The sequence below is a fragment of the Branchiostoma floridae genome, chromosome 13 (genome assembly GCF_000003815.2).
Source record: "Branchiostoma floridae strain S238N-H82 chromosome 13, Bfl_VNyyK, whole genome shotgun sequence".
In the NCBI taxonomy this organism is placed as follows: Eukaryota; Metazoa; Chordata; class Leptocardii; order Amphioxiformes; family Branchiostomatidae; genus Branchiostoma; species Branchiostoma floridae.
This window is the reverse complement of record NC_049991.1, coordinates 13,735,283-13,751,416: the sequence shown is the minus strand read 5'-3', so window position 1 is coordinate 13,751,416 and position 16,134 is coordinate 13,735,283. Positions and strand designations below refer to the sequence as shown.

Below are 16,134 nucleotides of genomic sequence, written 5' to 3'. Positions count from 1 at the left end.
TTCATTTCCTACTTTTGATGGTGTTGGGATATACAAGTACAGTCAGGTTTACCCATTACAACTGCACTTCAACACAAAGGAACTGTAGCACAATTATGAAGCTGGAATGAGACGACTTCAAAAACTTTCAGTTCATGAACAAATTCTTTATTTTCACATTCTTCATTTTCCATTCATCTCATAATATATAGGAAATATAAAAAATGTGGGTACATGTCTAAAGGCACATACAGATACATTGTTAATACATGGATAAATTTACAAACAAGAACAAGTTGTATTGCTTTGAAACAAATGGAGAGACCACCGTGACTGTTCTCAATAGTACACCTGGTGGGCACAAGTCTAAAATTTTATCTGTTATTTCACTTTTTTTCTAAAACACAGATGTGTGGAATAGGTAAGGTGTCATCTGAAGAGGCAGCATATCAGACACCGACACCTTTCCTCCGCAAGATTGGTAAGGAAAAGGCCACATACATTTTATCAAGTTTCATCAATTTACCCAAATTCTGGTGCTTTGTCAGCAGGTGTTGTGGCAGGATTCTTTTTTTTTCTTGTACCCACTCAAAGAGGCATCACTCAGCAAAGTTCAGTGTAACACTGGCCAACTAGGTGTTACAGGTGTTTCATCTTAATTCTAAACAAGGTATGTTCATTATTCTACACACCGTATGTTTTTTCCCCTGTATCTACACAGTATCATTCATCAGAGGGAAAATCAAACCTAACAACTATATTTCATCTGCTTATATCCTCTTCCTTCTCCTCCTCTTTACCTGGAGAGTCCTTACTACAAGACTCCGCTTTGCTGCCCCGTGTTTCCTCTGTGTTCCTTTCCACCTTAGCTTTCATATCTGCCATTGGACACTCTAAATCAGTTCTCTTATAGAATAATAAGTATGGGGTGAACGAGTTCGTCCTCTCAGGATATAAGATTTCCCCCATTTCTTCTTCGGTGACCAGGCTGACGTAAGAGTCATTGAACTTGACCCAGTTCCCTGAATAGTCAAACTGTGCCACAGCTCTGCGGAGCTTCTTCTCCCTCTCCTGCTGGCTGGACTTGTCTAACTCCACGACGGGGACGTCGCTGGTGTCTGCCTGCTGTGAAGGGGATGCTGGCGGACTGGAGGTTCCCTGCATCAAAAGTTGTGAAAAAGTGTCAAGGAGGCCTTTTACATTAGGGCACATCAACCCTCACTGAACCATGATGGTGGTAGGTTCCGCCTTCCTGCCATTTATGATTCTGTACTGACGACTTCCAGAACATCAGTGTAGCAAATCATCTATCTGAAGAAGGAGTACTCGCCCAGAAAATTATGCATATGGTGAGTCTTTCTTTTGTGTTGAAACAAAGTTAAAACTTTTTCACTATGGAATTTACCAACACAATTGAGGTTTCATTCAGACATGCATCGAAAGTTGATTTGAAAAGGGTGAATTTTCATTTTGGACATGCTGATTTGATTGTGTGGATATCATCCTTGGGAAACCCCAAAGCTAATGTGAGCATGTGAATAAAATAAAAAAAGTTTGGCTAAAAATAAAGGCAGTCAATGTTTGCATTTTGAATCAAGTCAGTTTTGTGTAATGAACTATTTCTGCTTTGTGTCTGTCATCAATGTAAGTTTAACACTCACATGTTTTTAAGATGTGCACATCTGAAATATGCTATTGAACACTTGAGACAGTACAAGTCCAGGTATTACAGGTCTTACCTCCGTATCTCTGAGACAGAATTCCTTGAGGAAGGGGTAGTCCTGGGGTGCCCTCACATACGAGACATAATGTCCAGAGTCTTGGGAACTTCCCTCGTGAAGTATCATCCCATAGATCTCATACCTAAAGCCTCTGTCCGCACACGTATCCGTACAGAAGCCGTCGAGGCGCAGGTGGGACGGGATGACTATAGGGCTGCTGATCTTTCTCATACCATACCTGTGGGTAGGGAAAACATTTTTTTTTGTAAGATGAAGTATGAAAATGTATGAAAATATCAGACTTATTGGTCAAGATTGACATGAAAACCTATGCGCACTGTACTAGGGCTATTAGTCAAAATACACCTGACTGGTTTGGCATGAAGTTAAACAGAGCATACCATTACAAAATAACTTTAGACACTTAAGATTTTGAAAAACACTGACAACTTCTAAAATTGCATATTGCAACTTGTGTTGTGTGTATGGCATGATTGAAGTGTGAACTAAAGATTGTTTTTCTTTTAATCATAGAAATAGCAAAGCTTTTTCTGCAGGCCATACCAGTATATGGCATGTGACAAGAGAGTAAAATACAGCACCTTTTTCTAAGATTTTTAAATCTTAAAAGTCAACTTTATACAACTACAAAGGAAAAGTTCTCCAAAAGAAGATATCATACACATCATGCTAATAAAAATGTTTGTAACAAGTAAGTTCATGTAATTCAATAATCATGTAAAAATTATGAAATTATCTATCTCTAACTTTTACAGAGAAGAATAGGGGTGACCCTGCATGCATGGCTGAAAATGCGAGCCGTAGCAAAACCAATGGCTATTTGAAAAAGTGTCACACTTCAATTAAATTGAGGATGACATAAAAGGAAGAAGCAGCTCTATCAACAACTGTGACTCACCCAGACGGGTTGTACTCAAACCGAATCAAGTGGATCGTCAAGATCTTGGGCAGCTTGGCGAAATACAGCTTCCTTTTAGCCTCTGACTCAGCCCCACAGACCTGGAACAAAGTACACATGTAACTATTGTAAGTAAGTACATGTAATTCAACATCATCAGGGTTGGACAAGCCCCATTGTCCAGGGCAAGTGAAAGTGCTGATCGGGCAAGTGCATGACCTACCCTACTTGCCCGGCAAGTAAGATTTTTCCATTGAGTGAAATTTTATACTTGTTACCTTTTACGGTCATGACATCAACAATGGTCAACAATGAAAAATAGAGGCAATAATAAGAATTCCATTGCTGGAAATGAAAATGCATATAAAAGTGACCGTCATTTGAATTTTGGGCAAGTGAAAAGTTGGTTCGGGCAAGTAAATTTTTAATGTGCTTGCCCAATAGGACAAGTGGATTTTAAAAAAACTTGTCCAACCCTGATCATTCGTAGCTTGGGAAAATGACAGCTCAGAAACGACGGTATTCTACCGGTTTCGACTTTATTCGTCTTTCTCAAGAATGACAGAGATCGGACCACTCCTCGTTTTATACCTTTTCTGTGCCTCCCTAGTGCAGGGTGCTCTAGCACAAGTTTAAGATATTGACCATGTAGTTCAAGAATTATATCAGTTTTCACTGTGACCCAAGCATTACTTATTAATAGGCAAACTTTGGGTATGTTCATATCTAATGTGTAACATGATAGAAATTATCATTAGTTTCTATAGGTTATAGTATTCATTGTAATTCTATAATTACACTCCTGGAAGATGCCATGCAGTTCACTCAGATTTATTTACAATTTTTTTCTGTTTTTTCTGTGTTGTAACTAACAAAGACATCTTAATTCATTCATTAGCTCAGTGAACTGCTATGGCTAATAGCATATTCACTTATGCATATCCAACATTGGAGCTGATTGCCTAATTTTTTACAGTGGGTCCACTGGTACGCCTAGCCTACCTCGGTATTTGGTTACATACTACAAGAATGTACTACTGTACAGTATTCGCTATTTAGTGTCAGAAAATAATAAAACCTGCTGTTTTACTAGTTAACAATTTTGAATTGAACTTGAAGTTAGCTGTACAAGTTCTGATTCAAGCTCTGAAGAGAGGAAGTAAGGTATTAGTCATTAGATTTTCCTGACATTCTACTGTTAAATGTTTTTCTCCTAAATTCTTAATGAATTTTTGGCCCTGGTTTCTCTAGATTGGTTGCCCACATGTAATTTGGCTTAGAGAGAAGATAGTTTCTACTTACTTCACATCTGTACTTGTTTTCATTGTCAAGCTTCTCTGAAGCCATGAAGGTCTCAAACGACCACGACAGGGAGAGGTTGTCGGCCTTGTCATCGGGGTTACTGTCAGGGCTGGTACCAGCTGGACAGATGGGGAATATGATACAACACAATATAATATAATATACTATAATGTAGACCGATCCAAAATGTTTTATAAAACAGGAGGAGAATCCACAAATATAGATGGGCTTTGGATAGTGGACTAAACTGGGCCTTTACAATAATGGGTAATTGGTATCTAAAACAGGAAAAGAAATCTACAACAAACATGTGTCCTTTGTGGTATGGAGTCATTTTCATATAGGACTGCCATAGCTGAAGCTGTTTTTCTCTGAAAAATTCATGTTTTTATCTTTTCATCAACATAGTTGTTGAGGCAAATACATACGAAAGCTAAAAAAATCTGAGTAGTTCATGTAACTTGCTGTTGTTTTGACTTACACTATTTTTGAAGACTTTGCAATGCAAGCATAGATTCCTCTGAACTTTGTAAGGTGTAAAATATTGTAAAACATTCTTAAAGATTGTATTTCAAACTAGGTACATTATCAGGAAAATGCTTTTTAACCCTACCATTCCTCAAATTTTCTGTACAGTTCTTACCCGTTGCATCCTGAAGGTCCTGGTCCTTATCATTCATTTTTATGGGGAGGCTGAGATCCATAAAGTTCTCTGTGCGAGACGTCTTACACTCACATTCAATGCAAGTGGTAAGATACTGTAGTTGACCTAAAAACAAGTCCTCTATCATGTTGATTCCATCTTCCTTCTCTAGGGCTGTCAGATCCTGAAATATAGAAATGGACAAAACTGTATCATTTTAAGTTAGTTAATTTAATCCTTCCCAAACCAGAGTCCAAAAAAACTGACCAAAGTCATGAATCTAATCCCCCCAAAAAACAACTTAAAATTGAAACTCTGAAAAATTTTTCACTCTGAATGACTTTCTACATCTGTCTGGTTTGGAGTTTCTATAAAGGCAACTGATACAAGATACATACTTCTGGCTTCTGTTTGATGAACATTCAAGTGTACATGTTTCAATATCCCCACTTCCTTGTTAGTCCCAAAGAAAAACACATATGGCTTGTGCAACATTCAGAAATCATATAGTGTTGTAACCAAACCAAATATGTTAACTAGGCAGGATCAGGTAAGGGTTAGGTCCCTTTTTAGGTGAACCGATATCCACTACTATTCCTGTATGATTCATACACAACAAGAGCTATCTAATACTCAAAAATCGTGACCATAGCATGTTCAGAACACCAAGATAGTAAAACCAGAAGTTGTGCTGCAGTACCAAGGGGAGCTGCTAGGGGGCCCAAAATCTAATCATTTCCAGCTTTCATCACACACTACCAACACACCAAGTATGAAAACAATCCACCCAACCGTTAATGAGTTATTTTGTTTACACACAGACACACACACAGACAAACGCAGGGTAAAATATAACCTCCATGACAGTTCATGGAGGTAATTACCTTTGCTGTAAGCATGTCATCCATAAGGCTGGTGGGCACATCCTCCACCTGTACATGGCCATTGCTGGCACTGCCATTCACCGACGGCCCTGTATCCATCCTTTCATCGGTGCCATCTGCCATCTTTCCATCCAGTGTTACACAGGAGACCTGCTCCGCGAGTGTGGTATTGACTGGAACATCCTTGTCTTTAGTACCGTTAGACAGATGCTTGGTGGTGACGGCTGGGCCATTCTCCTTTGCGACTGGAACATCCTTGTCCTTTGTACCATTGGTCAGATGGTCCTTTGTGGTGACGGCAGGTTCATCTTCCTTCACAGACGGTCTCCCATTGCTAGCACTGCTGGCCTCTGGGTGCCTGTGGTGACCGTTGACTGTCATGTGGGGGGTTGTGTCGCTCGGGCTGGCAAATTTGGTGATCTTGATTTGGTTCTTTGAATGACCCAAACCCAGTCGCTTCTTTTTTGTCGTCTTGGACACGCTTCCAACGGGGGACACCCTGCCAGGTCTGCCTGCATCACCGTTGTGTCCATTTGGAAGGCCATTCACCTTGGACGGCTCCTTTGACTCCAACTCTTTCAAGGGCACCATGACTGCCCCATTGTGTCCATTCTGTAGAACACTGTCTCCATTGCCAATCCTCACTGACTGTTTCCTACATTGCTTCTTTGCCATGATGGCAGCCAGTTTCTCCTGGCGGACTCTTAGCTCCTCCCGTCTCTCGGCCTGACGCACCAAGATGGCAGCGTTGGCATCCTGTAGACTCGAGAGCATACATCGCAACAATTCCTGAGCGTCGTGTTGCTGCGAACCCCTGAACATCCCATGGGCATCACTGAGGGTAAAACAACAGGCTTATAAGACCACAAGGAATAACAGAGCCATGCGGCTAAAACATAAGCTAGTGTTACCATCTATCAAGCACAAAACAAGCACCATGATATCCATGTTTCCTTTGGAAAGTCCCCATAGCAGAAACTCTATACAAACACTTGACTCCAAAAAGATCATTTTTTTCTGTGCATGCAGATTTCAAACATTGAAATGCTGAAAGTATTAATGGTTATCACAATGGGAAGATGCTACTTCGACCATTTAACATACTCAAAGAAGAAGAAGGTAAGGAATAGAGGAAAGTACAGTGGAAGGATGTGAAAGAGGTAAGAGTGTAGGATGAGGCAAGAAAAGGAATCCAAACAACTGAGAAAGCCAACAATCAAAATACGGTATAATGTGCAGAATATGTGACTCACATATACGTGACTCATGTATGTGACTCATATATGATGATGATGTGACTCACCCTATGGCATCTAATGTGCGGACGGGCTCGATGGCCAAGCGCTCGTTTTGATTCTCTGGAGCCAGGATGTAGTTTAGCTTCAGTTTCCCCACCTTACGGAAGAGCTGTAAACAACAACATTATCTGATAAGCAAACAGTTATCAAAATAGTTGACTTGCAAAACAATAGGCCAAAAAAGCTTAAAAAATATTACAATCAAAATAGGGATATGTAGTATTTGCTTTTCACAAGATACTTTAGCAGTAAAACCTTACTTTTTACACCAACATTTGAGCAATACAGTAGAAGCCGCTTAATAATAATTGCACGGCCTATTTGCCAGTGAATTTCGTGCAATTATCCGGCTGGTGCAATAATGCAAAGTTATCTAGCTGGACCACACCGGTTTGGGATTTGGGGATTCCATGCCGTTATCAGAAGTGTCTGTTGTGCAATTAACTGGCTTCTACTGTATTTATAAAACAATCATAACACAAAAACTTCTTCATCTAACACTAACAGTTTAAACAACTTCATTACTTTTTACCATGAAGTGAAACTGACTTGGACTATAGTTCTAACCCTGACTTTTACTGTAACCAACACAACAGTTGCCCTATGTAATGACATGTTCAGTTTCTGGTAAACTCCCAACAAATCTCGTCATTCCTGATACAGATCATGAAAAACTACATGTAGAGCACATACCCGGCAGAGCTCATTCAGAAGCCCAAACACAGGCTTGGAGAACTGTAGTGGAAAGAGAAATACACATCTTTTATTAAAAAATGTACATCGATATCGTTAAGATCAAGAGCATAATTTGAAGTCTGTATTTTTGTTACATGTCTTTTGCATCTTATGTATGATATTGTTCTGTTACGTCAATCTAATGTCATAACTGTATACACCACATGAAGAATAGCTGAAATGTCAAGCTAACTGCAGATCTGAAGAAAGTCGAAGTCAAATAATTCAGCAGTATCAGTTCTATTAGCACCCCATCCCTTCTCCTTCTAGTAGTAGGTATTCCAACCAAAATTTCAAAAACACAATACAATGTTAGTTTTTACTGTTTCTGAAAGAGCTAATAAAGAGAAGTAAAATGCTTTTTAAATGAAGCAAATATCTTAAGCGGTTGCTGAGATATGGCTCCTTGAAGTTTCCAAAATCTGCCCTCCGGAATGGCCGGCCGCGCGATAAATTACGAAAATGAACAAAATAGCTTTTTTAAGGGGTGATAAAAAGGTAAGTGAAGGCTGAAAAGCTTATATTATCTTATTTACTTGTAATATGCACTACATAGAAATATTCTACAGGATTCCAGACATTAATATCTTTTTATTATGTTTTTACACAGGGTCAAAGTATGCATTTTGCAACAAATTACTCAGGTGGCAGCGTGACCTTTGACCCCTGGGGAAGGAAAATTCCTCCAAAGTTTACACACTTGTATCTCTTGACAGGAATGACCATGTCTTCCAATATTTCACATAAAACAGCACCCAGTGGTGTTCTTTCACACAATAACAGTCATGTTATCTGTACTTCATAAGAAAATGAGTAAATTTGGGTGTATATATACACACATTTTTGGTTGCGTTCTATGGTATTTTGCTGGTGAGTATACTATACGGTGCACTGTACTAGACCAAGTACCATACTTAATAATAACTTTTACAATGTACAGCATTATGTTATTTCCTATTACCAAAGAATGTCACATCCACAGAATGTCAACAATGGTAACTTCTTTAATAAGAAGGTCAACTTGGTCAAGGTCAAAGGTAAGATTGCATGAACATCTCGCATTATTTGATGAGGCACAATGTTACACTGCATCATTAGCATAAGTTCACACTTGCACAATACATGACAGATGTTAGTACTATAAGAAGAGATAAAATAATGATAAATAGACAATGTAAACACTGAATTTATCATGACAAGGTAAACATTTTTCAAGGTCACAGGCTATTTTCTGTAAATGTAACGTTACATAGATTTCTTGGATGTACTTCCCGATAATTCTTATAATCAGTAATTATCACCTGTATCATGCAAAGTACACAAAGTTTTGCACACAAAAAAGGCCTACTTCTCATTTCCTGTGGCACTATTATTAAACTTTAACTGTTCTGTGCTTAATTCTTAACAAACTTAACACTTTTATTTAGTTAAACTGGCTGCACAACTAGTTAACTTGTCAACTTTACATTTGTCCTACACCATCCAATACATGTGTATCTCGCTCTACTTATTGGTACTACAACCTACATTCTTCAAGTTTTTTCTCTGCTGGTCTTTTATCAGCCACATCCCAGATAAGATAGAATATTCTTCCTAATAAACAATTAAACTTTTAGTTTTATTATTGTGTCTACCATGGTGATGAATGATGATGGTCATCTGTCTGCAGTGAAGACGTCCTACCCAAGTACCCGACACCATCACTACGGTGATTTGTAGTTATACAGTTCTTTTTTTATGACGTAATAAAGTGGTTATAAAGAAAGAATCAGACTGACACATGCATGTAACTGAATTCTATATAATACATCAAGAAGATTTGAAGTTAAAATAGATTAAGATTAGATAAATTCCCAAAACCGGATGGAAGAAGGTAAGTCAGTGAGTGTCATTGCTTCTACACCATCTTCTACGACTGAACCTGGGTACCAAGTCTTGGAGGTCGCCATTACCAAACTGTAGAGACAAGAATATAATATTGCAGGTAAGTACTGCAGATTTATGATCTTATGATCTTACTATCCAGACGTGCAAAGTCAAACAAAATGCCACATGGCACAAAGAGCACTTGAGCAATCTGGTTGTAACGAGCTTACTTCACAATGAAAATGCCATATTAAAGTATCTTTTTTAATTGGGCATAGCTTCCCCGGCTGACCCTAACACAAGGTGGCCACACAAGTGAAAAAATACACTTGGTATTTTGGACTCGGAACGAGGTAAGAAATGATTTGACAAATAATAACAATGACACTGAAAATGCCATTGATTTCTTATTTTGAAAAAAAAATTGGGCATAGGTTCCCCGGCTGACCCCTAACCGGGGGCCACGGTTGCCTCAAGTTCAACAAGTAAAAAAAATACACCATGGTATTTTGGACTTGGAACAAGGCAAGAAATGATTCACACAAATAACAATGAGGGTATTGAAAATGCCATTAATTATTTGTTTTGAAAAAATTGGGCATAGGTTTCCCGGCTGACCCCTAACCGGGGGCCACGGTTGCCTCAAGTTCAACAAGTAAAAAAATACACTGTGGTATTTTGGACTTGGAACGAGGCAAGAAATGATTCACACAAATAATGAGGATATTGAAAATGCCATTAATTATTTATTTTGAAAAATTTGGGCATAGGTTCCCCGGCTGACCCCTAACCGGGGGCCACGGTTGCCTCAAGTTCAACAAGTAAAAAAAATACACCATGGTATTTTGAACTTGGAACAAGGCAAGAAAATTTATGATTCACAAGGCCAATTTCACATAACAAGAAATAAATAAATAAAATGATTAATAAATCTAAACCTGCAATGTTTTACATTGTTTCATGACTTAAAAACATGGATAAAGACATGATTTTGCATTGCTGGCATTGTCTATAGACAGAACAAAAAAAATTAAAAAATGGTCAAAACAAACAAACAAAAAGAAAACATTTTCTTCCTTGAGGACACAAAAGCCCCCCATCCCAAAACAAACCTACAATCTACAGACACTGAAAATTCATCAAAGTATTTTACCTGGAAATTCCTGCTCCATAGCGTCGAAAAGGATCTGTTTGTGCCGCTTCAGTCACATAACTTCTATTTGTAAGAGGCGCGCGGCCGAAGTTCGGCGCGTCAGGATCGCGCGGCCGGCCAAACACGTGGCGCTCGGGCCGACCTCGCCAGGAAAACAAGCTCCGCGATGCGCCGGCGTGCATGCAAAAGACATGCCGATCACATCAAAACGTAGCCTATTTTTTTGTCGTCATTTGGACAGGGGTGACAACCGGCAAAAATAAAATTTTTGCGGGGATTTTTACAATTAAAGATCGATCAATCGCTTCAAGTGGAATTTTTACCGGCAAAAAATAAAAGTTAACAACTGTCACCGGTATCATTTTAAAGCCCGTAATCTGCTCTTTGCAATGGTACTACTTTCATTCTGCTGCTGTCTAACACAGCGATGCGCAAGCGCTCCAAACACAAGGTTAGAGGTCGCATGCAGGCGGAAGTGTTGGGCCCGTCCCGCGCCACGCCGGGCGTTCCGCTCACGGCGCGCCGTTTTCACCGGCAAATTTCTGGCGTCTTGAACATTTTACAAACTAAACAAACATATCACAAGAAAGAGAAACTTATATGCTTTATTTTCATGGGTAACTTTGCCTCTAGGAACGGATAGTTTTTGTGCCGCGGGCGTGGGAAGATGGTAAGAAATTTACCGATCGCCGTGCGGTGGAACGTTTTCGCGGTAGCGTTGGAATACCTACTAGTAGTGGTCTAACTTTAGAATTTAAACCTTAGAATTAGAAAATTATTGTGAACATAAAAGTATGTACAAAAATGCATGCAACATATCAAAATTATGATAAATATGTCAAGTAATAATTCTACATTTTGTATTTCACTACCAATAAAGTAGACAGTTCCCCACATTTTCTTTATTATTCAGACAAGTATCAAAGTACTAGTAACAAGAAAGTGCTTTGTAAAAGCAAGATCTACCTTCAACTTTTGTTTTATATTGACATGTTGTTTTGCTTCCACATAAATATCCCGAAGATCTCCCTGCAGGTATGCCATCCTCATCGCGAAGTGAGGGGTGTGGATCAAAATCTTGAGGAAGTAAGGAGCCATCGTTAGCTTGATAAAGTACAGTTTTTCTCTTGACGTTTACTTATCAGTTTAATTATTTACTACATAGTGTATGCATTATGTGTCTATAGACATGTAACAAAATAAGTGTTATTCATCTACTAGTATGTAACAAACTATATATCAATGAACATGATCACACAAGTAGCTCTATATATAATCTCAATTTAAAATCACTGTATGTCAATCTCCAGGGGAAGGGAAAGGGGCCAAGAACCAGTTTGGCTCACTGAAGAGCTATTCTTCCATGGGTCATGATAGAGAAGACAGATGCTATGTATACATGTATATATATTTAGTATTTACAGATTCATTGTATTAATGGGGAAATTCTCCCAGCTCTAAATTTTTGACAAGTACAATCAGGGCTCGAAATACCACCTGCATATGCAGGTTAGTGCAGGTAAAACTGGAGCTGTGCAGGTATTTCTGATGTCTACTTGCACCTAACCTGTACTGGGTTTTATACATAAATGTCCTATAATGTAGCTGTATATGGATTGTTATTAGCAGCATTGACTGTTACCACCTATAAAAAAAAATAGCAATGGTTCCTGAAAAATTTTAGCATAATCCATGCTTCCTAAATTCAGAGTGGTGCAGGTTAAAGTTGTCCGGTGCAGGTAATTTTCAATGTTACCTGCACCAGTGCAGCTTTGCAGAAAAAAGTATTTCGAGCCCTGACAATGTACAGTGGACCACTGTCCTAAGGACTGCAACATTTTTTGGTAGCGTGCATGTTATCATATGTGTTAGATGTTTTATGCAAACATTAAATCAACAGAAGTATTGCTACATCCATGTAATGTCAAGTCAAGACAATGAAAAAGGTCAAGTCTTACATCAAGTGAAATCACTGACAAAAGCACAATTTTTCATAGATTCAGAATTCAAAGTGAAACACATACAAAATGTTCGAGATATGATCTTTTAGTACAGCTGTCATTGGAATTACTGGAAGTACTGTACATACATGTGCATACGGTATGACGCAGAACAGATAATTTACGACATTTGACTTACCTGCAGAACACTGTTCATGTAGCACGTATTGGTGAGGTTGACGAGTCCCACAAAGGGTACAAACTCAGAGTAGTCATACGTATGCAGAACTGTGGACACATCACAGGACATCTCTTTGCTGACATCCAGCTGGATATCACTGCAGACAACACAGTACATTATTGTTAATTGTTAGTAACAACGTTAACATTATGCAAGAATAAGTCAAGTTTCTACAAAGGTTACACGTGAAGTTGACTGTTGAGAATGTTGTCATCTTTTGGTTGTCTTTTACTACAGTTTTATTATTGTACTGTACTCTATATTGTAATAATAAACCCTCAGTGTCTAATATGCATTGAGGGAAATGTTCTCAAATTTTATGTCAGCCTTGTATCAATGATTATAGGATAACAATAAGTAGAACCTTATGCTGAATCATGAATGATGGCTGAAAAATTTACTACTTTACTACTGACTGGTCTTCCCTTACACTTTTAGCTTTACTATTCTCACCTCTGTCTCTAAACAAATACAGTACTATATTGGAGGTATTACCGGCACTTGCTTGTTTTCACCAATTTCTAAAATCTGAGTGCAAAAAGAAACATACAAACACTACCCAAAATATAACCTTCTTAGCGAATGTAATAATTTACCAAGTACATGTAGTTGTATGTTGACACATCCCCTACTCCTAACCCTACCTAATGCCCATCGTTTCAAGGTCCTGAGTTAACTCTTGGCTAACAGCTACTCCAGCTAGTGCTGTCTGTTTGGCCTGGACTGTCAGGCTGAGAGGTCTGCAAATAAAATGGAACAGAGAAACCTGTCTGCTCTGCATTCTAAAGTAGACATCACTAGCATACTCATGACAACCTTACAATACAACTTTGTACCCTTCTATACAGAACCTTCTTGACAGTCACCCCGACCAATCGAATGGGGACATCCCTCGCGAATGTGCACACTCCTCTAGAAAAGGAGACACTTCTCGACTTTCAAGGGGACGCTCCTCTTGGAAAGAGGATGTGCCTTCCTTTATTAGGGGACGCTCCTCCGGAAATGGTATGTTTACCGGGCATAGAGGACGTCCCTCCAACACCCCCGCCGGTCCGTGGAATCGGCCGCTAACCCGACAAATCCCTTTCTAGTTCATCTAAATCACAACATCCAAAACTTTAACCCCGCCAGTGCTCTCGACAAACGTCACACCTCGCAAGGTAGTGATAGTTCTTGATTCAAAATTGAGGCATGTTGGAAATAAAGCCGCCCGCGCGGCAGAACATCAGTTTTCTTCATTGTTTTAATGGCGGCGTATCGCACGTCCGGCAAGCACAACATCGAGTTTTAGCCTAAATATCCGCGTACTTGTCGAGTTTTAAGGCCTCCCTCCCTAACACACGCACATGGGAGAAGTTTCTAACACGATGTTAGTCGCCGTTATCTGTTATGGCCTGTAAAAAAGGCTGCGGTGTACTAGAAACGCTCGGTAACTACGGCTAACCGTGACAGAGACCCGGCGCTCGTGTGTGTGCTGGGGAGGGAAGCCTGTCTCGACAAGCACACGGTCGGATACGGCATCGGGCCATGTAGCCGCGTTGTACAAAAAATCCCGAATAACTACGTCTTACATCGTGTTAGAAACTTCTCCCATGTACGTGTGTTAGAGAGGGAGGCCTTAAAACTCAACAAGCATGCGGATATCTAGGCTAAAACTCGATGTTGTTCTTGCCGGACGTGCGATACGCCGCCATTAAAACACTGAAGAAAAGCAGATGTTCTGCCGCGCGGGCGGCTTTATTTCCAACATGCCTCAATTTTGAATAAAAAACTATCACTACCTTGCGAGGTGTGACGTTTGTCGAGAGCACTGGCGGGGTTAAAGTTTTGGATGTTGTGATTTAGATGAACTAGAAAGGGATTTGTCGGTTAGCGGCCGAGTCCACGGGCCGGCGGGGGTGTTGGAGGGACGTCCCCTATGCCCGGTAAACATACCATTTCCGGAGGAGCGTCCCCTAATAAAGGGAGGCACATCCCCTTTCCAAGAGGAGCGTCCCCTTTTCTAGAGGAGTGTGCACATTCGCGAGGGATGTCCCCATTCGATTGGTCGGGGTGACAGTGCAGTGTGAATATTTCTTCGCTAGTGCTTGACTTTTATTTGAAACTCTTAACTTTGACTTTGAGTTTCAAGATATTGACATCTTAATCACACTAAGGACAGTGATATCTCAAGGTGTCTTCTCACCTCTCTACTTGAGAGTTCTCATCCTTCTCATCTGTACTACCCTTCATCTGAAATAGTGGGTACACAGGGTGTTGGGTTGATGGGACGGCAACTGTACTAGTACTTGAGTCATCTTTTCTCCTCGACAGACTCAACTTGGATCTCTTCCTCGGTGGTGCCTCCATCTCCACTTCTGCAGTGATGTTGTTCCTGCTCTCCTCTACCATGCGTACTACAGCAGTGCAGGCACACAAAAAAAGGCCATGGGAAATGAGAGTTTCCATTTTAGAAGTCAAGCAGGGCTTTCAAGTTTTCTCTGCCACACTTATTGTTTGGAAGCCCATGTTGTTCATTTTGGTTGTTAAATCTGTACCCCAATAAAAAAATGAAAACTCCCCCTGGCTGATTCAATAAAATATTTTAAAACAACTGTCAGTCTCCAGGACCCACCCTTTCGTCCTGTGATGGAAATTTACTTGTAAAATTCACCCCGTCCAGCAAAAAAACTGAACTTCATGTCATGAAACTGATGTGTTTTCATAAAAAGCAGTTTCTACTTCTAATCGTAGAAATTTCTAAAGAAAAATGTTTGGATCTCAGTCTCCTGCCATCTGTATCTGTATCTATATAGCCGGTATAACCGCCCTTCGGCGTAACACACCAGCCATATATAGACATGTATACCAACACTGTGATAAAGTAGATTGACTTTTCTATTGGAACAACCAGGAGTTTGACACACACTACACTGTGACAGGAACAAGAATTCTATAGGCCTTGGATTTATTCCCGAAGATGGTGGTACAGAGTTCAATATATCATGATTAAAATGCCAGTGGCCCAAATGATTAGAAAGGGTACACAACAGAAAACAATTTTCAGTAACTTGCCAGTAATAAGCATTAACCTGAAGAAATGCCTACTTCCCATTTCAACAACAAGAAACTAATCTTAACGTTATAGACTCTAACAGAAAATCTGGAAAAAATACATACCGCAAGGGATAAAATACTTCCAGAAGATTCTAGCGATCACATACTGAAACCTTATGTTAAATGCAAAAGTATAGAATAGAGTCAAATAAAACATTGGCAGTAAAAGGAAGACTTCCTATTCCTCAGTTAAGAAAACTGAAGTGGCATAGCCTGGCGTCTGTCATGGGGACTAGCTCAAACTATCATATACATAAATCATGCAAGGAGCCATCCACTAGGGAGAAAGAAAGAGGCAAGCAACCAAAAAGATGGGAGGATAATTCATCCCCTTAAAACAGCTGTTTCTCTACTCTC

The 16,134-nt window shown here is 39.7% G+C and overlaps 1 protein-coding gene and 1 long non-coding RNA gene across 2 annotated transcripts in view; both read right to left on the bottom strand.

Moving 5' to 3' along the window:
- Positions 1-138: 138 nt before the first annotated feature.
- Positions 139-16,134, bottom strand: part of LOC118428526 (ubiquitin carboxyl-terminal hydrolase 1-like) — an 18,253-nt gene continuing 2,257 nt past the window's right edge. Inside the window, exons 2-12 of the mRNA XM_035838616.1 lie at positions 14,867-15,077; positions 12,640-12,778; positions 11,467-11,577; positions 7,440-7,481; positions 6,752-6,855; positions 5,449-6,283; positions 4,565-4,748; positions 3,847-4,040; positions 2,620-2,798; positions 1,719-1,938; positions 139-1,137 (exon numbers count right to left, since the gene is read on the bottom strand). Of these exons, the coding sequence (XP_035694509.1) occupies positions 742-1,137; positions 1,719-1,938; positions 2,620-2,798; positions 3,847-4,040; positions 4,565-4,748; positions 5,449-6,283; positions 6,752-6,855; positions 7,440-7,481; positions 11,467-11,577; positions 12,640-12,778; positions 14,867-15,077 (2,615 nt within the window). The 3' untranslated portion in view covers positions 139-741. The remainder of the gene's footprint in view (positions 1,138-1,718; positions 1,939-2,619; positions 2,799-3,846; positions 4,041-4,564; positions 4,749-5,448; positions 6,284-6,751; positions 6,856-7,439; positions 7,482-11,466; positions 11,578-12,639; positions 12,779-14,866; positions 15,078-16,134) is intronic.
- Positions 7,584-11,455, bottom strand: LOC118429166. Its single transcript, XR_004832709.1, has 2 exons — positions 11,228-11,455; positions 7,584-7,744 (listed from the first exon to the last, which is right to left on the bottom strand). It is a non-coding gene; the product is annotated as an uncharacterized LOC118429166 (long non-coding RNA).